We start from the raw sequence: 26718 nt of genomic DNA, 5'->3' as shown, positions 1-26718 counted from the left end.
TGTCCTTGTGCTGAGTCACCTTGACTCGTCTGCAGACTGTGACATGCCACCCAGGAGAGAGGCAGCTCCCACCACGGTGTCTGAGCTTCCTGTCCCGAGGTTAGAGGCAGCCAGGAGGGGACCTGCACTCTGCAGCTGCCCTGGCTGAGCAGGGACCTCCCTGCTCCTGCAGCCCTGAGCCTCAGCCTTGCCTGGGTCTCCCTGGGGACAGGGGCTACCTGCCTGCAGCTTTCTCTATGTGCTTCCCTGGTGCATGGTGCTGGGAGGATTCCTGCCCCACTGGGATGTCCCTGCCCATTTGGTTCTTTGGCTCAGTCTCTCCCTGGAGAGACCCTTGCTTTCAGTACCCATTGAGAATCATTTTATATGCTTCACGGGACAAGATTGTAAAACCAGGTGTGAAAAAAGGAGATGAGGGAGCTGGGGAGCTGATGGAGAGCCTGGAGCAAGTTCATAAGTTTCCATATGGCATCGCGCCAGTGGAGGGATCTTCTTCCTTGTTGAGCTCCCGTGCGTGTGGTAAGGACCAGGCAGAGTCTTTGGAGTCTCATGGCACAGAGGGCACAGCAGTGGTGTGATGCCACAGCAAGAAACCTCCCGTGCCTCACAGAGAAATGGGATGGCTGTGAGGCCATGAGGCAGGTGCTCCAGGTGCCTGGCACCACCACTGTGCTCCCACCTTGCCCAGTGCTGGCCCCAGCCTGTAGGGAGCCTGGGGCTGTGCAGGGCAGCAGGACTCTGCAACCTCCTCTCAGCTGCCTTCAGCAGCACTGGAGTTTGCTCCCAGGTGTCACCCCAGAGTGAAACCCAAGAGAGCTCCTGATAAGGGAGGGCAGCTATAAATGTCCTGTCCTGTGGAGGTTTTGCTATATTGAGGGGAGGAAGGGAACACTAAAGTCTCCTCTTAATCCGCAGTCTGGTTTTGTGCTGAGGTGAAGGGAACAGATCCCCTGTGACTGTGCCCAGGGTGCCTCCCCCCAGTCCCAGTGTCTGCAGACACCGGTGTGTGCACATCCCTGCACGCGGCATGTCCCCACAACACCCCTCCAAGCCCTGCCCACCACCCACCCCAGTGACCTGAAAATCACACCACCACCCAGATTAAAATTAGCTTGGGGATATTTCCAGTCAGGCCAGCAACTCTGCTGGGCCAACACCAATGGCATGGCTGGATATGTCACGGCCATGGTCCTGGCTGGAGAAGGAGCACAGCTCCCACAGCAGAGCAGTGTAAGATGTGGGACCACTGCTACAGCCAGCCAGGCATGAGGTGGGGATCTGGAGAGGGGGGCTGGAATTCAGCTGCAAATGACCAGGCTCCCTTTTCTACACACCTGGGGGATGTTTGCAGTTTGTAGTTATTACCTCAGACTGAGCCACAGCCACAGGCACGGGCCTGGGCAGGCAGCACTCCAGTGCACAGCCACATTTGGGCCACCGTGGAGTAAATTTTCAGCCCACCACTGCACATCTGGTGCCTGACAGGAGATGAGTTGGTGGATGTCCAGCTGCAGTGCCTGCAGGTCTCAGACGAATCAGGCCAGCAGAGTCCTGGTCTCATCCTGGCTCTGGTTCTCCTCCTGCTGCCCCTCTCCCACAGGCACAAAACCAGACCACCTTGCAGCTGTGCTGCCTTGAGCATGGCCAGGAGTGAACCCCCCCATATAGAGCTGTGCCTCGTGTGCAGCCGGCTCCTGAAAACCCAGGCACGAGCCACCTCCACGTGCTGGCAGCCATGGATGGGCAGCGTTAATGGTCATGTTTGCTCTGGGCGCTGCCAAGCACCTGCTTGTGCTGGCAGGGCACCCTCCAGCAGCCCAGCACGGAGGCAGAGAGAGGCGTCCTGCCGTGGTGGGGTGCTGGGTGGGCCAAGCTCTGCCATGCTGGTCGGGTCCTGTAGGCTGGGGCTGAGGTCACCCCCAGGGCAGATGGGAGACAGCAGCTCTGCCCTTCCATGAGCCCTGGGCTGACCTCGGCTGGGTGTATCCGGTCTCACCGTGCCAGGCTGGGTGGAGGTGAACGCTGCAGAGCTGGGTGATAGGACTGAGAGCTCTCAAGGACTCTGTGGCATTTTAAACATCCTCCCCCAGACACCATGAGAGGCAGAGTCCCGCTGTGTATACCTTGGCACCTTGCTGAAGGACCACGTCACCCTCTCCTGGAGCCAGCAGAGGAATTGGGATCGCAGTGACATCGGAGATGGGACTCCAAATTTGAGGAGAGGACAAGGGGAAACTTTTTCCTTTGCTCTTCAGGCAGCATGCCAAGACCTTTGATACACAGAGGAGTTTTACAATACCCACAGTCCCTGCTAACTCCGTGCCTCTGGGTTACATCATCTGGGTTGCACATGCTGGGTGCAGGCCGAGTGTGAGCGTGGTGGCAGACGCAGCCAGACACAGCTCTGCAATGCTCGTCCTGCCTCTAGCAGGCTTGGTGGTGGCACTGCTCTGGTGTGACTTGCAGGAGCACTGAGCTGGCTGTGCCCAGCTCCAGTCCAGGCTATGCTGGCTCTGCTGCTCAGCGCCTCCCCAGGCAGGTGAAGCACCCCTGGCCCTTGTGTCACCACACTGCTCTGCCCCATCATAGCAGTGAGACCTGTCACCCTGGCACAGGGATGCTGGGACATGTGTGCCTGTCACTTTGCTCCTTGGATGGTGGCCCCCCCAAGCATGGTGCTTTCCAAGGAGCTGACCTTAAAAAGAGCAAAACACGGGCTGCCTTGGAGGCTCCTGCTCTCAGGCATTTCCATTGGGTCTTGGCAGGCACCCTGGTCCCGCCAGCCAAGCTCTCCCACCAGGAGGGTGGCTATCACCAAGCCCAGCCACCACTGCCTTATAAGGACCCTTCACTGAAATTGCCCTTGGATCCTTCTGCTCTCTCCATGTTGCACATGGAGATGAAACCTTCAAGAACACCAAACCACCCCAGGCATGAGATGCCCTTGCACCTTCTCTCATTCTCTCCCACATGAAGCCTAGGCTTCTGCTTCTCTGAAAGTCTCCTCCTCTCTGAAGGAGAGGTTTAGCAAAGACCTTCCATGGTTTCCAGGCTTAGCTGCTCCGCCAAAATGCCTTTACAACAATTTTCTCACCTTTTTGTGAATATTAAGGATGAAGCCAAAAAGCTTATTTGCCTGACTTCTCCTTAACCCCCTTCCAAATATCTGAGCACCTGAGGATTCCAAAAACGGAGAGGCTTTGACCTGTGATACAGTTGAGCACAAGAGGAATACGGGGCCCTAAGTCAGTACATAGCCCAAAAATAGAATGAAGGTTATCTGAAAAATGCACTAAATATAGACAAAAGTGTTTCAGCCTCAGCTACAGCCAGGCCAGCCCAGCACAGGGCTCAGTGTCACTTGCAGACAGGATTTTAAAGGTCCACAGTCCCAGCTGTGACCATGCTCAGAGCAGGTTCATGTCATATCTTGGTTGGTGACAGCCCCACCTTGCTCTGCCTTGGCTCTCAGGGCACCCAAAGTGAGTGCCCAAGATTCCTATCCCTGGAGGTGCTCCCAGGGTGAGAAGGGGGCAGCAAGCCCAGCTCTTTACAACCCCAGGCACATAGAACTTCCATAGAAAGTCTGCACTGGCTCTTGGAGGGCACAGGCACAGGTGATCCTGCTGGGAGTGAGACCAACCCGAATGCCACAGCCACCAGACCTCTCAAATCACTAGAACCTCACAACTGACTTTGCTGTCAGTTTAAGCCAGAGAGGAAGGTGCAGGCAAGGGCTCCTTTCATCCGAGTCAGGTCATTCAGCTCCATTTACAGCACAGTGGGAAAACTTCCAGTTTTCTGGCACTTTACAGCCCTGTAAATGCCTAGTCCTTCCTTCTGCCCTGCCCAATGTGGAATGGTGATCTGCTGCAGAAGCTTTCAGGAAGGGGGGTCCAGGCAGCCCTGAGCCCACCAGCATCCGTCAGCCCGTGCAACTTTGCTGCCTCTGGCACCATGCAGAGGAAATGTCCCCAGTGGGTCTCTCTTTGTCCAGTTTGGGGCACTAAAGCCAGGTCCAGGGGAAAATTTTTCCACCTGCTGCCTGCCAGACCCCTTGACCTGATAGACCCACCTCTTCCCCATCCCACTGAGGTGTGGGAGTGACCATACCATGCTGATGCACACATTCCAAGGACCACAGGCATGATCAGTGGGAGAAGAGAGCAGCACCAGTGGGCAGCAGGACGGAAGGAAGGGAATTTCACCCATGCAATCCCGAGGCAGTGGGGGACTGCTCTCCCAGGAGACCTCCAGAGCTCTGGGTGGGCACCAAAATGGATCTATCAGCTCTGCATGTTTCTGGGATTTGGTGATTTTTGGTCACCAGCTCCTAGGATTTAAAAAACCCTCCCCTGAGCGTAAGGATTGACAAAGGTGGAAAGAAACTCATAAAATGTGTCTTATAGGGCCAAGTCTTGCTATCTTTTTTAAATGAGATAGGAAAATTTCCATGAAAAAGGTCCAAGATCCTTTGAAGTTCTCATGGCTCACTGCCTGCAGCCCAAGTGAGCCTGGCAGCCTGGCATCCTCATCTGCCAGTGCTGGCAGCAGATCCAAGGAACAGCCTCACCTGCAGCAGTGGGGTCTCTTTTGGGAACAAAGCTATGCCTGGAGTATGAGGCTGCCTTCCTCCCCCGATGCTCAGAGATGCACTTTATTTGTGGATTTTTAGGTAAATGCACACTTTACCAAGGCAAGTCTGATGCAGCCAGCTCAGAGCAAGGATCATGAAAATTACTGCTGCTCCCCACAGTGCTGCCCTCAGAGCCAAGGTGCTTCCCCAGCATTTCTGCTCTGAACTCACGTCAGCCCTTCCTGACCTCCAGCTGCAGCCAGCCAGTTTCAGCCGCCGAGGGAGCCGGTTTTGCAGCACCAGAAACACAAACAGCCTCCAAGACTGTGCCCAGATCTCCCCTGATGCCCTAGACTTTCTGAATAACTTCTTTCGTAAAAACAGTGTCATGGCAGGGTGCAGATAAGCTCTGACAAACAGCGCTAGGCTGTCCTGTCCTCACCTGTCCTTCATGGGACTGTGACACCCCATCATTAGAGTTGAGACCAGGAAGGGGCTGGAAGGCGAGGCCAGCACAGGGAATTGTCCCATGGGGGTGCAGGGCAGGGTGCTGGCTGGTGGATGAGGAGCACCTGTAACATGGAGGAGAAACAGGATGGGGAAGTGCTGCTGTTGGTCACCCCGGAGCTCGTGGCCCCTGAGAGGCTTCTCCCTTCCCCTCCTGGGAGCATGGTCACCACTGCAGGAGGGGCTCTGGAGATGGTGGAGAAACAGCACTTCGTGGGATTCAGAGCTGAGAGTGCTCCAGCAGGCATGGGTCACCATGCCCTCCTGCCCATGACCCAGGCAGGCAGAGGGACGGGGGCAGAGCCTCCTCTGTGTGCAATCCACTTCTCAAAATCACAGGCCTGAATTCTGAATGAGGGCAGCATGACCCGCATCCAGCAAAACACGTGCATGGCTGGTGATTAGAGCCAGCTGGGATGAAGGCAGGCAGCACTGGGAATAACTCCCTTCACACCACTCCTCTCCTGCACCACTACCTGGGCAGCAGCTGCAGCACTAGTGTGGGATTGTGCCCGTGTGCCCAGGGTGGGGTTTAATCCTACGGAAACTTCCCTGAGCAGGGACACCACGGAGGCTGTTATGGCCTGACCCAAAATGAGGGGGATCAAACCATGGATCCAATGGGAAAAATCACCCCCATATACTTCACCCAGCTCCTGTCTCTGCATTAACAACCCCATGTCCCTGCAACACCCTCCTAGGCAGCTCTGCTGCATGCCTTCCCGGGCAGGCATTATTCCCAGAGAGTAAAATTCCTGTGAATTTTATTTCAATAAACATTTTTTCTGGTCTCATCCAAATTAAAGCATTGAGAGCAGAGGAGCAGCAGAAAGACTGTGTCCAGGAGCACTGCTGCTTTTCTGACTACAAAGCTCTCACCTGGGAACCCTCACACACCTGGATGAAAGGCTCCTGCAGAACTGCTTTTCCTGTGAACCCCATTTTGCCCCAGTCGGATAATTGGTGTGTTGTGTATTACTTGGGTCATTAAAATATCCCTTTTTACTTCCTGCTCTTCTGCACCTGGAGGCTGCTGTCAAGGTGATGCAAGAGGTGGCTGTGATTGCAGCTGGGTGGCACCAGAACCATCCCTGTTTTCCTGCCCTGCTACACAGGGTGTTGTTCACGGGGGGTTTAGTGAGCTTGTGTGAAGACAAAGCTGGAGACAGAGGTTGGGAGTTGGAGGAGATGTGGAAAAGAAACAGAGAGAATAGAAACCATTCTTTTGGTTACCAAAAAGTATTTCAGATGTGCCTAATTCAGCATCCCAAACACTGCAAATGGGATGGAGCCAGAACACTGTCACTTCCCCCCCGGGGCTGGTTCAAGGAGTGCCCATTATAGAGGAACACTCACAGATGTGCTTCTCTTTAGGAAGAGCCTTCCTAAAGGCAACAGGACTCCAACTGCTCCTGTGCCACCCTATAACCAGGCACCTAAAGGTGGTGTTTTCATCACCACCTCTTTCTGACAGAAATCTGAAGAAATACAAAGGTGAATCAATTTGACCATCCCATGGAGGGTAGTGCATCCCCTGCTGTGCTGCCCTGGGATCAGGCAGAAATGGAGAAGAGTGACCAGGTCAGTGCTGGGGCCAGGGTCCCCTCCATGCCCACCCCTAAGCAGGCCCAGTGGGTGGCACTGGCACGGCTGGGGCTGTGCTGGGTTCACGTGGGCAGCGAGGACGAGTCCAGCAGATCTTCCCACTGCCGTACAGGCAGCTGAGCCTGGGCGGGCACGCAAAAACACCGGGGATCAATCATCCTGAGGACAAAAACCAGGGAAGGCTGGCCTGAGCAATCTGGCCAGGCAAGTAGAGCCAGGGGTGGCAAGAAGCAGGAGAGATGGGTTTGGGAGAAGGACAGCACCTCCTCAGAGTTCCCTCCAAACAGTCTGTGTGCAGCCTGGACCGGTCCTTCCGCGGCCAGATCGCCTGGACGTGAGTCCCGGTTGTGGCCATCAAACCCCCTGTGGCTGCCTGGGGAAAGCAGCAAAGCCAGAGGTGCGGTGGCTGGGAGGCAGAGCAGGGCACCCCCAGGGTCTGTCTGTCCTGCCTCCTGCCACCCCGCCAGCACAGCCCTGACCCGCTGTCGCAGAAGGCGGGTGAGTCCGCGTGCGGGTGGGAGGGCGAGTGCCGGGACGGAGGAGGCAGTGCCCAGTTTGCTCTCCCCTTCCCGTGGGCCCTGCAGGGCATCGTGGTTACCGTGGCAGATGTGGATGGTCTCCAGGACACGGCACTGTGCTGGGGTGGCACATACACGCTCCGGAATTACCTTCCACCTGAGGAAGGCTGCGAGGCTCCATCCCCCTCCCTGTGCCTCAGAGAGAAAAGGAATGGCCATCATGGGCCAGGCAGGCAATGGGTGCAAGCCAATGGGACAGGGTCCATCCCAGAGAGCCAGGGTGCACCCCCAACAGCACAGGGTGAAGCCCAGTGCTCTCATCCTTCCTAAGGCAGGACACAGGGCAGAGGGTTTGGCCAGGACAGGGCTGCAGCACAGGAGCCCTGGCCGCAGGGATGCTCTGTTATGGCAGCAACTGGGAGGACATGGTTTTCCAGATGTTGGCTATAAACATCCCATTGCTTTCCCAGAGCTCAGACCCCCAGCACTCTGGCCATGGGATAGGGAGAGCATGGGGATGTGGTTGGCAGCTCAGGTAACGCGTGACAAGCACAAGGGAAGGGTCCCTGGGGCAGCTGACAGCCGAGTCACGCACCACAGGACAGGCGGGGTGGGGACTTCAAAGAGCCCGGTCCCACGGGACAAAACAGGTGGGGAGTGACTCCTCTGGCAGAGCCTGTCTGAGGCTGAGCACCCAGCAGCCACGCTGGGCATCCGGGGCAGGGACAGTCACAGCCAGGCAGGTCATGCCTCATGGAGGCTTCGAGCATGACCACAAATGGCCCCAGGTTCAGGCACGCGGAAGAAGGACCAGAGGTCACCGGCTGACTCACTGGCAGGCCTGAGCACCACAGTCCCCAGCTCCAGCCACGGGCTCCCCTCCAGCCCCCCTCCCCAAAGCACTGCCCAGCACCTCCTGCCACACTCTCTCACTTTGGCCGAATTTCTGCCCTCTCTCTGAGAATGCCTCTCCCCCTTCTTTTTTTCCTGAGATCCCCACCTGTGCCAGGAGGCTCATCCCCACCAAACTGGTGCCAGGAGACCTCCAGGAGCACTCACTCCAGTGCTCCTCACTCCAGTGGGGGACCTGTGCCCAGGCAGGGTCACCTCACCCTCAGCTCTGGTAGGAGTCAGCCCTCAGAGCTTGCCTGGAGAGATGGAGCTCACCAGGAGATGGAGCTGGGAGTCCTCTGCTCCGATGCCACACCTCTGTCCCAGGAACCCTGGCACAGACACGGTGGTGCCAGCACCTCCTGCCCAGCTCAGCCAGCAGTCCAGGCTGGGCTGAGCTGGACACTCCCAGCTGGTTTGCTCATGGCCACTACCTTGCACCAGGGCTTGAGGAGGGCAGAGATTTTTATTTTTTTAAATATATATAACCTTAAAAGCTCGGGAGCATCTGGATGGGGCCTTGGGGTGAGGCAGGAAGGTCCTGAGCTACATCTGATGTAACTGTCTGCCCCTGCCCATGGGGTCCAGTGGGGTTTGTTAGATGAGACAGATGTTTGCTACCTTGGAGGTTGTGCAGGGGGAGCACAGCTGGGGAAGCCTGGCTTGTGCACCCCACAGCAGAGGGAAGGGAGCTCCTCGCAGCCCAGGAGCACTGCACAGACCATGGTGGCAGTGCCCTCAGGATCACCCACCCACCAGGGCTCTGACAGGTCAGGGTGCTGTGGGTAGAGGAAGGGACCATCCCAGCCAGACCCTGAGCTGCAAACTTTTCTAATTAAGAAATCCAACATACTTTCAACCTGGAAGCAGCCCATCCTCCAGGTGGGAAGAGGCAGAGTGGGCAAGGGAGATGTTTCCAATGAAGGACCATTTATGTGGGAATATGGTTTTGGGGAGCCTCCCTTGCTCCTCACCCCCACAGGGACAGAAACAGAGCAGACAGTGGGGCTGGCTGTCGGGTGGCCAGCAGTGCTTTTGTGCAGGTTCACAGCAGGATGGCCATGCCTGGGGGTTTTCAAGGAGCAGCTCAAGGGTTCATGTGTCCATGTGGTGCTCCAGCCAGTGGCAGAGGAAGATGTTTAGGTTGGATATTAGGAAAAATTTCTTCATGGAAAGGATGGTCAGGAATTAGAACAGGCTTCCTAGGGTGGTGATGGTGGACTCACCATCCCTAGAAGCATTAAAAAAACATGCAGATGTGGCACTTGGGGACACAGTTTAGTGGTGGACCTGGGTTAACAATTGAACTGAATAATCTTAAGATGTCTTTTCCGACCTTAATGATTCCATGACTCTGTGTTGGACACTGTGATCACCCTGGTGTATTTTTTGTGCAGGCTTCAAGACGTCCCGTGCTCTGGACATGTTCTCCCCTTCACACTGGCAGGCAAAGCTGTGCTGTGCAAAGTTGCCATGGCCAAAACCCTGGGGTTGAGGAAGGGATGGCACCATGCAGGGAGGACACTTTGCTGTTCCTGCAGTCCACACATTTTTCCTTTTTCTCCAGGCCAGACCAGTGCAAGCTGTGGCTTCCTCCATACTGGGTGGATTGAGAGCTGTGGCCAGGCCTCAGGACTCCCATTTTCCAGTAACAGGCATGATTCAGTCACTCTGCTTGACTTGGTGGCCTTTCCTTTTCTATGACCGTCCTCCACTCATCTCTCCCAGAAAATTATCCTTGATTTTAATTACCAGGTCCCAAGCAGAGGGAACCAGGGGATTAGGACTGGGGCTGGGCTCAAGATCTGAAGATTCATTCACATGTGACTTGAGGCAAGCATCTTCAACTCTCCCTACTTTTGTTTTCCTTTTGGAAAAGAAAACATACTCTTCCCATTGCCTCTTTCAACAGAGCCTTCCTCTTGCCCGTGTCAGTGCAATCTCCAGTAGTGCTAAAAATTACTATACCTGTAATGTCACAGATGCTGTACAAAATGCTCACTTAGACCCCATAGCACCCACTAAATGCCATTAATAGAACATTTGGATTAACTTCAGTTGTAAGATTTGACTAATAAGGGCAATCCCCAGTGGCTCCTTCCAGAGAAAATCATGAACTCATAGCATGGTTTGGGTTGGAATTCAAATCCCATCCCACTCCACCTCCTGCCACGGGCAGGGACACCTTCTACTATCCCAGGCTGCTCCAAGCCCCATCCAACCTGGCCTTGGACACTTCCAGGGATGGGGCAGCCACAGCTTCTCTGGGCAGCCTGTGCCAGGGCCTCACCATGCTCAAGATAAAAAATCCTCTTTGCAACAGGAGAAGTCCCTTCCCTGCAGGTATCCCTCTGCATGCAGGAAGTGTCCTCTCCCCTGCAGAGCTGCCAGAGGAGCCAGGGCAGGGGGACAGTACAGCTCTTGCTCCCTGTGCAGCACAGGTGAGGCACAGGGGCATGTGGGCCCTTCCCACCCACGGGTGGGACTCCTGTGTCCATCCCAACTCCATCTCACAGATGACCAGCTCCTGCCCCAGTCCCCTCTGTCAGTCTGGCAGCCCTCAACAGTTTAACCCAGTGAGAATGTGGAAAGACAACTTCAGAACTTCAGGGCAAGCCATGCTTCCATTTTCCTTAAATCTGGTTTTACACATCCCCTCTTTACCCTTCAGACTGCACTTGATCCCACCTATTGCAGCTGAAACCCCAGGTGGCAACACCAACCCTTCCAGCAACCGGTCCTTAAATGGACTTCCTGTCAAGAATTCCCAGGAACTAATGGTGTCTCTGTACTCAAATCAACACCCACAGAATTGAAGGATTAGGAACGGGAGTGCTTCTCAATGTCACCCAGGGTCACCAAATGGTGGAAGTCACAAGTCTGCACTTCTAGGGGAGGATGTTGGCTTTGCCGCATTGGTTTGGACCAGAATCAAGCTTTCCACAAGTTTGACTGATGTTCTGGGGAGAAGCTTGCCACTCACCTGACTTTTATTGTATCATTTAGCCCATTCTCTCCCATCCCTTCTGAGGGTTAACTGGAAAAATATTGATCAAGGTACTGGTTTCAGCTTAGCAGTGGCTTTCCAAGGCAGGGCTGCTTCCCACTCTAAGGACAGCATGGCTGCCTTATAGAACAGAGCAGGGATGGACAGAAAACTTGTCACAGGATGAATTTGCAGTTCCATTACTTTAAACCAAGTAATATGTTCACTGTTACTAAAGCTGCACACAAGGAGGTGTGTTCTGTATTCCTGTTGCCTTTATTTCCAAGCAGAGAATCAAAACTTGTACTTCAGTGGTTTAAAACAACACTGAGCTTTTGCAGGGCAAAAATATTTGCCCCAGAAGTGCCCACAGGCTCTGACACTCATTTCCCATGGCTCTGCAGCCACCTCCAGCAGCTGCCAGAGCCCATACAACAGGAAAGCTCTGTGCCATCTGCAGAGTACAGCGCTGTAGAACACCACGTGCCTTTTTTCCACATTCCTAATGGAAAATAAGGCAGAAGGATAGGACAAACCCTCAGGCACCTCCACTGCAGTGCTCTGGGGCTGGATCAGGCTAGAGAGCATAGGTCTGGGGGAGGACCTGGTGCTCCAGGAGCACTCAGCAGCTGGGAGGGGCTGCTCCAGTGCCCTACAGGACCAATACACACCTCCTGCACAAACCCCTCCTGCAGCCGAAGGCCCAGCTGCCTGGGGGCACAGGTTGTTTTTTCACACCTCTGCTGGACACTTGGGTGTGCAAGCTGGTCCCTGAACAGGGGGAAGTTCAGCCCAGGAACAGTGCATGAGTGATATGCTAAGGCCTGAACAGCAGGCCTAAGCCTGAGGTGACTTATAAGATGAATCTCGAGCATGATGCTATTAATACCATCTTTAGTTAAAAATGATCAAAACATTTCTATTAGTTATTCTTAATGCCAAACTGGCTGTTGTAGAGATGTTTATAGAACCTAGTGTAGGATATATCAAGAAATCTTCCCTACAGATATCCCTAGAGACTTGTCAGTAGAATATTTAGGCAAAACCCTTCCAGCTATGGCCTGGGCTCTGGCCAAGCCCTGTCCACAGCTGGTCGGGAAGTGGGCCATCAGATGTTTTCTGCACAAAAAGGTAAACAAGTCATTTGGACTTGTCAATTTGAGCCTATAAAGCTGGACCCCTTTTTTGGGCTCAGCTACAGGTGGACGCACCACGTGGGACTTCCCAATTGCCGGGAAGGGTTCTCCAGGCCCTCGCTGCAGAACCAGGCTCCCCAGGCACTGCAGGCTCTGGCTGATGGTGGAGTGTTCAGGCAATTGGTGATGTATCTTCCTCAGCCACTATTCTCCCTCTCCAGCTCATATAGTAATGATTAGATGCAGTACCTTGCTTATTTTTACTTGTTGCTAAAGCCAAGAGAGTAATAAGCTTATTGTTTTACCAAATGTATCCTTTTACTTCTGTTTTGCCTCAATAGTAATAGTAAAACAAGACCATTCTTCCTACTGGTGTCTGTGTCCATTCTATTGCCCCTGTCAACTGGCAAAACAATGAGCAGGGAAGGGAAGCAGGGAAGGGGCACAGGGAGGGGATTCATTGCTCAGAAATGCCCATAGAGCTTCTCTGCATCTGGCTCTTGCCTGAAAACACACACTTGCCTTGAAGACAAAGAAGTCTAATGAAATGTTTGAGAAAACACTCTGCACTTGCAGTCCCTGCAGCACACAAAGGCAACAGTGCAGCTCAGCAGCTGCCAGCCAAAACCCAACTTTTTGTTCTTAAAACACAGAGACGCTCCTGTGTAACCACACAGGGAGAGGGAGCATCCATCATATGCTCCTGTGGCCTTAAACCACTGTCAGCAAAGGCTGAGGCAGAAGCAAGGAGCCACATGTGTCAGAAAACAGAGGGGGGGGTGCCAGGACTGGGCGTGGGAGATTCCCAGGAGAGTGAACGCAGCAGCAGCTCCTGCTCCCAGAGGCACTGAGTGACAAGCAGTGCCCGGGCAGCTGGAAGAAACCCGCCTGAGGAAGCACTTGTCCTTCCCCACTTTCCCTGTCTGGCTGCCACCAGCAGCTCCTCCTCGGCTGGGACAGGGCAGAGCTGGGGAACGTGGGGCAGATCCAAGTGGGATTGACAGATCTGTTTCCTACTGGCTTCCCATAGAGGAAAACATGGCAAAGAAACAGCGTGTGATACACAGAGCTGCTGTTCATAGCCCACTTTGCCTCTCCAGTCTCTCTTTGCTCCAGCTGTTACAGACCCGCCTGGTCTTCTTTCACTTGAAATGGAGGAAGGAAATGGTGCTGCTGGCTGTGAATGCTCAGCCATGTCCTCAGCACACTGGGTTTGGACAGCCCATTTTTTAGAGATGCTGCTGTCAAGGTGAGTCATTTAGTCAGTGCCCAAAAGCTGGACAGTGCTGTTTATCAGACCCCTTTGATTCCTCTTGCCTAACTTCAGGTGTCCAGAGTTTCAGTGTTCAGCTCCCATCATCAGCTCATCCCTCCACCACCCAGGAGAGATGTCTGAGCTGAGTTTGTAGCGCTCTGGACAAGCCCATCTCTCCCTTGTGTCGATGACAAGCTTCCACTAGATGATTAATTGCCTTAACTTAGCTGGCAGGAATTTCATCTTTGGGGATTTTTTTTTAACATTGCCATTTAAAACGCACTCTGAAAAATATTCAAAGCAAAAATACAATCTTTCTGGGCGCTGAGAAAAGTTTATTTGCTTTCTAACAAAAATATCTGTCTTTCATGTAAAGGAAATTCTGCACATGAAACCAGTCAAAGAAATCTGAAGTGCAGTTTATTTTCTCCTGTCTCTGAACCCAAAGAAGAAAGACCAACTGCTCAGGTTCTGTTTTTGATCCAGACCACTGCTAACCTCCATAAAAGACCACAAACCTCATGCTGTCTTCTGACAGCCAGCAGCAGAAAGACTGGAAGATACCTAGAGCAGTGCTATTTCAGACTACTAGGAAAATCTGTTGTTTCCCAAGTTAATAAATAAAAGGCAAGCTCATTTCTCCCAGCAATTTTTTAAAACAGCAATACCCTTCAATTTAACAGCAGTTTTTACCCATGAACCCTGAAAAAAATAAGTAATGAGAGTCATGTAGCCCACAAAAATTAAAGGCATATGAATTTATGGGTATTTTTTCACTGACAAACCCAAAAGCTGTCAGATGTTCCAGTCAATAAACTCCAACAGAAGGCAACTTGAAAAGAGACAAAAACAACTCAAATGTTTATCAATAAAGGACCCAAGTACGGTGAGATAAGAGTATGTAAATGTGACTTTCTCAGGAACACCAAACCCACTGAGGACCACTAATGACTACAGTGCAACTACTGCTGTGCAAGGTCTGTGGTGGGAAAGGCAAAAGGAAACAAAGTATAACACTGAAGTGGTTGACTATGAAAATGAAACATGACAGCTAGGCCAAAATAAATGGCCAAAATTACCCCTGTGGGACATGGGATAGGGTGGGATACATCCCACAGGAACAGGAAACGTCCCTGAGATATGTAAGTCATTGCACAGGGCCCTGATGAAAGCTCAGAATAACAACAAAGCTGGGGACTCCCAAATGCAAAAAAACCTGCATTGGGCTGGAAGCGTTGCCAGGGAGGACTGGAGGGTGCCTCAGGAATCAGAACACCTGAGTGTTCTGATTTGTACAGTGAGTCAGGAAAAGGAGTGGCTTGTTTACCCCAAAAAATGTCACCATTGCATTGCATAATTCCAGCAGGGCACACAAGAAGTGCCCAAACCAGCATCTGTTTGCAGGAACAAAGATGAATCATCCCTGAATTGGCTCGGTGTTAAACAGAGTGTTTTATGAAAGTTCTGTGATGCAACGTGCCCAGGTTGAATTCCTCATCCCCTGTGCGCTCTGCGTGGGTGCCTCACGTGGGCAGCGCGACCGAGGAGCGCAGATCTTCCCGCAGCAGCAGCTCTCTATTGTGTGTTTGGCTCCACCAGATCTACTTCTTGTAAGGCAACAACACCTGGAGGCTGTAGGGCAGGCAGTGTGAAGGTCCCCCTGAGAGCTGCATCTGCTGCTCTCTGTGTGGACCAACAAGCGCTCCACAGCCCCACTGTCACACTGCTGGTGGCACCATGGCAGGAGATCCCCAAACTCAGCTCCTCAAACTGCTCCCAGGCCTTAGCACACCCAGCCCTCTGTGCATGTTCCTACCAAATCGCCTGCAGAGACAAGGAATTTCAGGAAGAAAGGATAGCCAGTAAATGCCCCAGTGCTGCAAAAACTACCATCAGTTTGGAGTAAACACCAGGACTCAGAAGATCAGGTTTATGCCTCTGGGAAAAAAAAAAAAAAAAAAAAACAAAAAAACAAATTGCTGCACTAACCAAGCAAAGCAGAGAAAGCAGAGTTTTCTGGTTTGTGTCCTTTCAGCTCCTTGCTGGAAGTCTCCATTCAGCTCAGTATGTGTCTTTGACAGCCCTGAGTTCTCTCCTCTGTTCTGTGTCATCCCTGTCTGCCCCTTCACTGCTGGGGCAGCAGCTGGCCGTGCCAAATGTTTTGGAGCAGCGCAGCAACACTGCCAGGTCCCACACTATTGCCTATGCAAACCCCACCCCAGCCTGGGTCTCCTGAAACTTCCCTAGATTCCCATAAAGCCTGTAGGAGCCCCAAGAGTTTGAAAAGTCTGCTCCTCTGTCTCATTTGGCTGAGAGTGGCTTCAGAAGTTACCGCCAGACAAAAGGCAGCACCACAGCCTGTGTGTGTTTACTGCAACTCCTTGAGGCAGCTCTAACCCCCCAAATTAGTGGCCATCAGATAGCAACAGGTACTCAACCCTCTCATATTTGCCTGATGTATTTGATGCTTGGAGAGGGCTGAATATGTCAATTGTTTAGGAATTGAGAGGGCTTTGAGGGTTTTGATGCTTTGAGAGGGCTGAATATGTCAATTAGTTTAGGAATTTCCCTCCATTGCTGGCCCTGGGATCTCCTCCTGGAGAAATGCTGGACCAAACTCATGCTCCAGAAAGAATTACTGCATTTATCATGAATTATTCTCTGACCTTTCCTTTTTGTTGGCTTTGCACACCAATTAAACACAGAACAACTGCAGTGGCATGATTCCACATCTGATTCCTGCTGCCCTTGGGGCTTATCTGAATCTTCCCAGGGCTGCATCAGACACTTCTGGGCAGCACATGGCACAGCTCAGAGTGGCAGCATCAGCATCCTGGAGCAGTGCAGCTTTAACCACACTGCTGTGTGCCAGTCACTCAGCAAAGCAGCAGTCACAGGCAACAGCTGTCAAGTACTTTGGATCAGAAGCGTCATGTGGAGAGAACCAGCATGCAAAAAAAGAGCATTTCTGATCAGAAAACTCAAGAGACCATCGTGAACAGCTGCAAAGAAGAATCAGCATTTCTGGCTTCCTATTTACAGATGCTTGCACAAATAAATTAACTTGAATGAATTCACCCTGATTTATCAGAGGATGTGCCAGGCTCGGTCAGTCCTGGGGCCATCAAATCCCAGGGCCAGCCAGAGCCACACTCTCAGAGCAGCTTTACCAGCACAACCCACGCCTTTGTGCCAGAGAGCCTGAGAGCAGAGGAGCTGCCACACAACAGGCTGAGCACCGACTCTGTCCTTACGGCCTCAGGAGCAGCTCTGCTGTCTCGAGGCAGCGGATGAGAGAAGCCCTGCGAAGGCAGCAGCTGAACCCCAGCGAGGCAGGGAGCACGGTGGGAAACAGTCCAGGGACCATCTGAAGGTGGTTTTGTAGCATGAAGGGATTCGTGTTCCAAGCAGCCATGGTCCAGAGAGTTTATGTGACTGACCACCTAACCCCACCAGTCTCTCCAGTCCTGGAACAGTACAAGCTGGGTCGCCTGGGCCTTTAGGGACCACATCCCAGAATTCAGCCTTTCTCCATTTCTGCAGGTGGGTGCAGCTCCACAGCTCAGAGCCTGCATACATCCAACATAAAGGCTGACTTGGATATTATCCAGCTCTTCAATGGCAACCCCAGCACACTCAGCACATCCTAGTTTTAATTACATGAAAAATTACTGTCTTCACATACCACGTGAAATGCGTTTTTCACTATCGTTCATTTTTAGGAGATTATCATGTCTTCCTTCCACTTGCCTCCATTCAGATGAAGTGTTGTACAGACTATTTTTGTGTAGACTGTGTGGACGGGCTGCACACACACCCAGGGGTGGGGATGGAGGAACAGTGGTCGGAGAGCAGGGATTCCATGCTGGGAAGGTGGGGGATTTTGAAAGTCTCCCCAGAACTCCTCAGCTCTGGAGCTGCTGAAACCCCATGGACTGAGAACCCGAGCGAGCCAGGAGCCTTCTGCAACCAAACGCCGTCACAGCAGCCGTGACTCCCACCACAGCCACAGCGAACAGGCGGGCACGGACCATGGGGGTCTGTGAAATACCTGAAAAATAAAGACTTGTCTGAGGGGATTTCCAAACGGCCCAGAAGCCACCGACACTCCTCGTCCGAGCCGGGCCCAGCCCGCCAGGCCTTGCCCCCGCTGGGCAGAGCTCCCATCCAGAGGCACCGGGGCTCCACAGGCGGGAGGGACAGACCGCGGCCAGGCCGATGCCCCTCGAGAACAGACATCCGTGTCCTCTGGCGGAGGAGGGGCCGTCCCGTGTGGCCGTCCTGGGCAACGGCGACGCGAACGGGGCAGCTCGGGGGACGGGAGCGCGACCCCTGCCTGGCCGCTCCAAGCGCGCTCCCGCTAATTTAGCCCCCCCGCGGCCGCCGTAGTTGCGAGGTGCGCCGGGAGGCGGCCGTGTGAGGGCCGCTGGGATGTGTAGTCCGCCCGGGCGGGCCGGTTCATTGGCGGCGTGTTCCCCGCCGCCGCCCGGGAACTACAGCCGGCGGCAGCGGCGGACCGCGCGCCGGGATGGCGGCCCCCTTGGTGCTGGTGGTGCTGGCGGCCGTGACGGTGCGCGCCGCGCTTTACCGCTCCAGCCTCGCCGTCTTCATCGCCGAGCGGGTCGAGGTGGCGTCCCCGCTAAACGCCTGGAAGCGAGGTGAGGCCCGGCGAGCCCGGGCCGGGGCCGAGCCCCGCGGGGGCGGCGGGGCCCCCCCGAGCCGGGCGGGCAGGGCCCGGCCCCGGCCGGGCGGCGGGCTAGAAGCGGCCCCGCGGGGAGGGCGCCCGGCTGCGCCCCGGGCAGGGCAGGGCCGTGCTCTCCCGGGCCCGGACCAGAGCTGCAGGAAAGGGCCCGGCGCAGGCTGTGCCCGGGAGGAGCCCATGGGAGCCGGTGCTCGGCGGCTCCGGGGGCCGCGGGGCTGGAGGCAGAGGCCGGGGCTGGAGCCGGGGCGTCGCGGGTCACAGCTGGCGGGGACACCGGCGGTGTCCCACGTGCCCACAAACGGGCGTGCCCCGCGCAGCACAGAGCGGCTGGCTCCGCGGGGCTCGGCCGGGCCCGCTCGCTGTCCCCGCGCAGGCACCGTGCCGCGGCGAGAATGGCCCTGCGCGGCCCCGCTTCGCTTCCCGTGCTCAGTGCCTGAGGTCCGGGCTAGTCGGGCTTTTCAGAGACTTTCATCTGCGTGTCATCTGAGGCTTAGGAACCTTAGTCTGTTTTAAAGACCTCCCTTTGGTAGCCAGTTGTTATGCAGGTAAAATTATTTCCAGTTTTGGGGTGGAAAAGAGTGGCCAGAAGTAATAAAGGTCAAAAGTACAAGTGTATTTGGTGACCTGAGGCCTCTGCTCCACAGTATACAGCACTTTCATGCTTGCTGTGCTATTGAATCTTTCTAAATACCACCTTAGAGCATCAAGGTAGGTATCTGGAGAGTAAAGGGAAAAGGTGGGATCATCTTGAAAAGTCTGGGTTGTCACCATACAGGAAGTTGGTGGCAGCCAGAATCTGTTTCTATCAGAAATATTTCTAGAGCACTGGACCGAGCAGTTCTTGTGTTTTCCTGCAGTGTCCTGCCTGTTTCCCTCTGAACAAATGGGCCATTTCCCTTAGCTTCTTTCAGGGCACACTGCTCAGTCCCCGGGAACCTCTGTGCTTAGGAGGCTGGAGCTTCCCTGGGAAAGCACGCACAAGCTGTAACTCCGTGAGCACAAAGGAGCTGAATTAAGGCTATAAAATGGCAAGAAGTTTCAACAAGAGTTAAAGCTTTTAGCTTTGCCTGGCAATCTGTGTTCATTTCTGTTCTTCCCTTGTGATTTCGGACGTTTGAGGCCTCTCTGCATCTAATGAGGCAAACCAAGTTCTATACTGTGTTGTGGCTGTCCTCTTGGAATGAAGTATTTCTCCAGCATAGATGCCATATGTCACTTAATAGGTGACTCAAAAGGAGGAGATACATACCATGCATGTGATTTATACAGAGTTAAGTGCAAAAGATTTCGTCTAGAACATTTTTAGCTGAAATAAATAAATAGGAGATGAGTGCCCATGCAGGAACGTGTGCAGCGGAGCTGGGGTGGATCTCTTCTGCCTGGCTGTTGGCTCTGGGAGGTATGGTGTCACCCATGCTGTGTGAGATTCTTAGAGTGTCAGTATTTTGAAAACTGCAGTTTTACCCTCACGGGATCTCTCACTTCCCACATCACAGGGTTCTAATGCAGGTATTTTGTCTGTTTCAGTGGTCGAAGGATTAGCTCTGCTGGATTTAGGGGTCTCGCCATACTCTGGAGCTATTTTTCATGAGGTTGGTTGGTTTGCATGATGGGTTTTAAATGTGGTATTCCAGTGGCAGGGGTCTTAGTGTGGCTGCTCCGGGGCCTGGAGAAGGCTGGGAGCCTGTTTTGTCCCAAAGACTGCAGAGAACCTGAAGTTGTGTGCTTTGTCTGAGCAGTGGTTCCGCAGTGGTTCCTCCAGCATGAGGAAATCCAGATAATCCCAGTGAATTCCCTGTGCAGGGGCAGGCAGTGTCATGTTTGTTATTGCATAAAGAAACTCTGAGACAGGGGGACTCTGTAATAAGTCAAATACTCCGTTCACATCCAGCTTTCCTCTCAGCACAAGCTGGAGAAGGGACGGTGTCACTGGGAGTCTGATAGGATTTACAGGGTATCAGCACCTGGAGTCTCTGCATTTGCAGAAGTTCTAATACTAGCACAAGCATGCAGTTTATTTATTCCTCATCTTGAAAACACCTCGTGCTTACAAAAGCACTTAAGCACCTGTGGGGTTTTGTGCCTTCGAATGCCCTTACGGACATGAAGGTACACTTCATGGGGTGAAGCAAGGACTTGGTATCCTCTGAAACCTGTATTCTTTTCAATACATTCTATTTCTTTAGACATAATTTCTCCCAGACTGTGAAATATTTCCCAGTGCCTATTTAGACCATCACATTATTTTAAAAGATTTTTTTAAAGAAATTTATTTTCTCACAGTGAAGGCCGAGTTTGCAGCATGTAAATATAGTCCTTCCAGACTAAGCTTTTGCGTGATGGGAATAATCCAGAAACATGCTTTTCCCCTTGCCTTAAAAGGTAAGAGGATGATGGGATTGTAGGAGTAAGAGGATGATAGGATTGTAATCCTACAGCTTTATGTTTTTAACATGCTTTCTTCTTTTTGATTTATAAAAGACACATCTAAACAACAGGGGAACCAGCTATATATTAAATATTTCCAAAGTTCCTGCAGACAACCTGAAAAATAGATTTTCTATAAAAAATTACTTTCTAAAGCTGGTCTTTGTATGCTTTCTATTGTACGTCTACCACTATTGTAGTAGAATTGAAAAGCTGGAGTAGAATACAATTTTCAGAGTTGATGGTGTCTTTTATAAAGTGCATTGAGGACTTTGCAAAGAAAAAGACCACTAAGTGTGCTTTGATTAATCACTTTGCTCTGAAATACCAGTGTTGGAGTATAGGCCAAAGAAAATTCCCTTTGGCAGTGTCTAGTAGAACTGCTCAACTCTGGTAGTTTGTCTCATCAAATCACCAGTATTTGATCTGGTCAGTATTTGATATGGATTTCCCTTTTGCTCTGTTTCAGACCCCACTGATAATCTATCTCTTTCACTTCCTAATTGAATATGCTGAACTGGTGTTCATGGTAAGTGCTCATGGAAAGCTTCTCCTGAAAGGTCCCATTCAGGGAAATGCTGAGTGTGACTTTCTTTTTTCAGTCCTTCAGCCTCCCTGTAGCTCAAATTCCTGCTGAGATCAGTTAATTAGAAAGGCAGCTTTGCCTGCACAAACCCACTTTCAGGCTTTTCCCTTTTTGTACATATTCCTTCTTTTTTGTGAGTTCTCTTAGATAAGAATCCCCACACAGGGATAGGAAGGCGTCATTTTATTTCAAATTTCAAACATTATCTCTTACAGGTAACAAAATACTGTGTCTCCCCAGCCTAATGCCTACACTGCTGTTTCTGTCTGCCAAAGCCCAGACGTGCAAGGACCACAAATGGGTTCATCCTCCAAATGTCTCTTGTAAATTGTTCTCAGAGTTCTTCTGCACGATTCAGAAGGACAGCAGTCCTGTAGCTGGCAGCACACAGCACGCAGAGGAGCCTCTGTGGCCAGGTCCCTGCCAGGCAGGGCTTGTGCAGAGCCAGTGCCATGTGCCATGTGCCCTGTGCTGCTGCCTGGGCAGTCGGGGGCAGCTCAAGGCACTGTTGTGCTACCCTGGTGGCCGGGTGGGTTCAACGAGCTGGGTGCTGCCCTAGTGTTGCTGTGCTCTCACTACACCAGTGATTCTCTCTATTAGTCTCTTGTGCTGCTCTCCATGGACAATTTCTTTCCTCTTAATTCCCCATTCTCTTGTTTTGTGAATATAAATATTTGTGATACAGCTCATGTCTTCAAGGTGAAGTGGTGTGTAAGAGCACTGTACAAATCAGCCTTTCAGGATTTTTAAAGCTTGTGTTTTTGTGAGCTGAGCTGAGTCAGATCAGAGCTCCTGTTAAATGCTGACCAATATATTTTTCTCCAATTGTTTATTTTGCTTACAATCAGTCTCTCCCTTGCTTTTTTAGATAACTGATGTGCTAACTGCTGTTGCCCTTTACTTGGCAATCCAGGACTTCAACAAAGTTGTGGTAAGGTGACTTCCCAGTGTCGCTGGTCCTCTTCTCCCAGCAAATATAATTATCTTGGGCCAAAGTAAAGATGTGCTAGAGGATGTGGTGTCAAGTTCTAATTGCAGTAAATCTGGTGATATTTTAATGATAAACAAACAGGACTGAATGTGGTAGACAACTGAGGCATTTCACATTTTGTTGTGGCACTATTACAGTGTCTGTAGCTACACACTGAGTGGTGATCACAGCAGTGTACAACCTTCTCCAGCCTGGGTGTTATACCTTACAGAGGATTTCTTTGCACACAAGCATGAGGTAATACACAGACTAGAAATGTGTAAAGGAAGGAGTGAAACCTTCCAGCAGTTCTGAGGTGACATAGATCATTCTTGTGAGCATGGTGAAAATCTGACATCAAATGCTACTTGTTCCCTTCACATTATAAAGATGTGTATTTGGAGGTGATTGATTCCTCCCAGCTCTCAAAGAACATTTTGTATAAGCAGTGCTGTGCTCTTCACAGTTCCAGACAGGTGGGATTAGATACCAACATCAGCAGGGGAGGGCATTTTCTACAGCATCTCTGTGGTCTCCCACCCAGCTGTGAGATTGTTCCCTGTCCTCTGACTTTGAGGTTAAGGAAATAACCCAGGATAGAACTGCAGGCATGTGAGAATTCCACATGTGAGTTACTTTGGTTGTTGAGCATTTACTGCTAGCATCTCTGTCCCTCTGTCTCATCATAACATAATTCAGTCAGTTGATGTTTCAGATTTCTCTTTTGTCTCCATAGAGAGCCTCCAAACAAAAGAGATTGAAGAGGGATTTGTCATAGAAATATCCATCTTTAAAACAGCAAAGACTGCATACGTATGGGGTTTTGGTTTTCAGGGGCTTGTTTGTTGAACAGTGAATGTATAAAGTTAGCTTTTCATTAGAGATCCAGAGAGGTGTTGGGAATTTTGAGTATTGGACTCTAGTGTGGTGAATTCACTGGTGGCTGTGTCAAGACATAGACACAGGTAATTAAGGACGTTTAAACAAGTAGAAATTATCTGCTTCCTCCTGACTCTCACTTCAGTTTTTAAGTATTTGGGGAAAGTTAGGGATTTTTTGTTCTCTAGACCTCCTCACATAACATAAGTTCTAACTCATACCAGGGGCTTGAGTATACTCCACAGTAATAGAAACCCCAGGTAACTGGCTGAGTAATATGAAATAGAGTTACACAAGTAGTACAGAATAATGGCTTTGCTCTTCTGACAGTCTTTGATCATTCTCCCTTGTTCAGTTCAAAAAGCAGAAGCTCCTAATAGAACTGGATAAATATGCACCAGATGTGGCTGAACTCATCCAGACACCCATGGAGATGCACTACATCCCCCTCAAGGTAGCACTATTGTAAGTATTGCTCCTGTAGGCTGCAGTGGGCTGCTTTGGTTCCTCAGCTCTCTTTGGGGTTTATTTGTCTCATTTGGGCCTTCAAAAACTGTCAAAAGTTGTGTTTCTTTCCCACAGAAATTCTGAATTTGCTATTGGTCCTGAATACTCAGTTTGAAAGTGAAAATCAGATGCATTTACATGTGCTTGTTGGCAGCAAGTAAATTCACTCAGGCCCTTTGAGATGGGCTCAGCAGCATAAGGTCATTATCTGGGTAACAAGAATGTTGAGTCAGCACAGATCACATTCCCATTTATGTTACCTGAATGATTATGTTATCAAAATTGATCCTATGCCTTCCAAATGGTGTCTTTTCAGAAAAGTCAGGAGAATTTTTCAGTGGCTGGACAAAATATCTCAATGTGTGCTGAATATCACAACTTGAATGTCCCAAATTGCTTATAACAGTTAAAAGATGTTTTCATGTTGTCATTTTATTAATTTCATGTCTTGGTGTTCTTCTGTATACTAAGCATTTTTTTATTTCAGAAGGCTTCAATTAAACTAATACACAAGCAAGGTGCCTACTATTACAGATTTTTTAAATTGATATTTTGACACAAAGAAATGATCCAAATTGTTCTGTATCATAGAGAGTTCTCCATTAGATAAATTGCAATTTTTTCTTATTTTCATATGAATTTTTAAAATGGCACAGTTCCCATGGCCAGAAGGGTAAAGTGGGTAAATTGCAGACTGTTTTGTATCGCCACAGCAAAGTTGGCATTAAATCATACCTGTCCTGCTGTATGCTGCCTTCTGGAAACACTGAAAAAGACAGACTGGGACTTAGAGACATACGAAAATATAAAGTGGAATTAGGAAATCATCAGCCCTGTCTGCTGACTCTGATGAGTAATTTAGTTGTTGGCAAGGCATCATCATACTTATTGTATTGGTAGTCGTCCAAACCTTTTCCTTTGTTCTGAACCCACTTAAATGAGATTATTGTAATTCTTGTTTCCAAAAGGAGCTGGCATGCTTGCTAACTGAAGTGTGGCTGAATTCTGTAATGTAAAGTCATTAAGAGTTTTTCTGTAATTCCAGTTAAAATGTGCCAGTCTTGCATAGCTGGCTGGCTGTGTGCTCAGATAGTGCCATGGTGAACGTAAAGGCTTGCTCTGCCGCAGCAGGAGACTGGTTGGGTTGTGGGAAGCTCTGCTTATGTCTCAGATTTCTTTCCATCATGTTTTCTTCTTACTTTTCTTCAGAAGTAGTAGGTGTGAGTAGCAGACAAAGTTTCCTTTGGACCAAATAATCCTAGATCTGACTGAATAAATGTTTAATGCTTCTGCAAAGCATGAAACATTTTTGGTAGTCATTTTCTAGGCCAAAACTTGCATTTTGGACATCTTCCCAATGTCTCATTTCTGTAGCGGGCTCCCTGTGGCCCCTGTGTCCCAGTCTGCAATCCAGAGGTCTGGTTTTTACTTCAGATTCAAGAACCTGTTCAGCTGAATTAATTTGCTGATGAGAGGATCCCATCAAATGTAAATAAACAAAAAGAAAAGGCAAAGTGAACCTTTTTTGTTCTATGAACATCCCTTTAATTAGATGCTCCTTTGAATGTAACCTGAGCTTTGCTCTTTTTCAGCTACCTGTTAAACCCCTACACTGTGATGTCTTGTGTGGCAAAGTCCACCTGCGCCATCAACAACTCTGTTATTGCATTCTTCATTTTAGCTACAATAAAAGGTAACACAGTGAAGAAAAAAGGGTTCTTAATGACTTTTTAGAAAGATTAGAAAGGTAGAAAAATTAAATCCAGGGGGAGCTTTACAGATAGGGTTGCTACAAAGATCTCAGTGAAACATGGCACAAACAGGACTGAAACAAGGTGAAAGTTTTACATGACTTTGTGACATCAAAAGACTTTATAGTCAAGTGAAGACTTACTTTCACCTCAGTGTACCCGAGAGTTTACGCTAAAAACTGACTCCTTTTCCTGGTTGGCTTCAAATAGTTTTCTGTTCAGGAAGAAACATGTCTGTGTGTTGCAGAACAGAAGAGCTCTTTTGCTCTTCTTTTGTATGTGAATATGCACTTAAATGTCATACACAATTTATTTTCAAAGCTTATCCTTGAACTTTATTCAAAAGCAAGCATTTGCCTGCAAGTATTATTTGGCTTGCACTCAGATTGTAAACATGGGTTGAAATGAACTAATTAAGCTTTGGGGAAGCAGAAGCAGCAACCAAAGACCCAAACCAGCCCAGTGGAGTAGATGATGTCACAATCACCGTTTCATTAATTTTCTGCATAATGCCAGCTTTCTGTTTCTTTTGACTCCCCAGTGCTAAAATCTTTTAGCCTGTGTGATTGGTAATAGTCACCTAAGTTTTAAGGAGTTCTCTGCTGGATCACAGGAAAGGTCAGTCTGATCCTTTGTCTCCAGGAAAAAAAAAAAAAAAAAAACCCAAAACAAAAGAAAAAAAAACCTGATAGTTTTTATCTAAAATTTTCCCATAATTATTGGCTAATTGGGTCAGGAGGTGTTTTAATTTAAAAGCGTTTGCAATAGCAAACCAGTGGGGTCTGTTTAGTTGACCTGATTTTTAACTGTTCACTGATACCCTGAGACCAAATGTTTGGTCATAGACAAAACTGTAGTGGCTGTCTTGTGGTTTGTCGCTGACTGGGAGTGTGGCAGTCTGGGGTTTGAGTGGGCAGAGAGGATAACAGTTATGACTGTGATATCTGGAATCACTTCTTTAGATCTGTGCAGAGCTGAGCAACGGATAAAATACAGGATAGGGAGGTTTCTGTCAGGAGAGTGTAGTTAAAGAGAGGAAAGGCTCATTGCCAGGTAAGCCGGTATTTTTCCTTTCCAAGGAGGAAGCAGAGAGGAGCTCTCTGAGTGTTTGCTGTCAGCAGAGTCACAGCTGGTTCAGTGCACTGGGTCAGGGCTCTTGCTGTCTGAGCTCTCTTTTTACAGAGGACTTCTGTTGAGTCTGGAGCTATAACCAGGCTATTGCACTGGGTGCTTTCATTTTTCTTGTTTAACCTGAGATCTTTTGGACATTATTTCTGTTACTGGTAGTTGAGAAATGTGAGTGCTCAACACTGAGACACCTCCAATAAAGCTGCCTCAATAAAGACATTTATACTTATAAAGTCACTTGCAAAAACTGCACCAATCCTTTCTATGTCTCAGTTTTGGTATCAGTAAAGCAGA

General features: G+C 50.3%; 1 protein-coding gene across 3 annotated transcripts in view; it reads left to right on the top strand.

Annotated features, from left to right (window-relative positions):
- The window catches only part of PIGU (phosphatidylinositol glycan anchor biosynthesis class U), a 112734-nt gene that overhangs the window by 76142 nt on the left and 9874 nt on the right, over positions 1 to 26718 (top strand). Inside the window, exons 2-7 of one of the 3 annotated variants that reach the window (XM_068208230.1) lie at positions 17997 to 18132; positions 19704 to 19768; positions 21073 to 21132; positions 22058 to 22120; positions 23394 to 23503; positions 25138 to 25238. In XM_068208230.1, the coding sequence (XP_068064331.1) occupies positions 18003 to 18132; positions 19704 to 19768; positions 21073 to 21132; positions 22058 to 22120; positions 23394 to 23503; positions 25138 to 25238 (529 nt within the window). In that variant the 5' untranslated portion in view covers positions 17997 to 18002. Of the gene's footprint in view, positions 1 to 17919; positions 18133 to 19703; positions 19769 to 21072; positions 21133 to 22057; positions 22121 to 23393; positions 23504 to 25137; positions 25239 to 26718 lie in introns of those variants that run through there. The other 2 variants (XR_011004852.1, XM_068208231.1) reach the window with 2 other exon arrangements.

Source organism: Anomalospiza imberbis, chromosome 17 (assembly GCF_031753505.1).
Source record: "Anomalospiza imberbis isolate Cuckoo-Finch-1a 21T00152 chromosome 17, ASM3175350v1, whole genome shotgun sequence".
Lineage (NCBI taxonomy): Eukaryota > Metazoa > Chordata > Aves > Passeriformes > Viduidae > Anomalospiza > Anomalospiza imberbis.
Note: the sequence above shows the minus strand (reverse complement) of the source record. Positions and strands in the feature narration are given on the sequence as shown.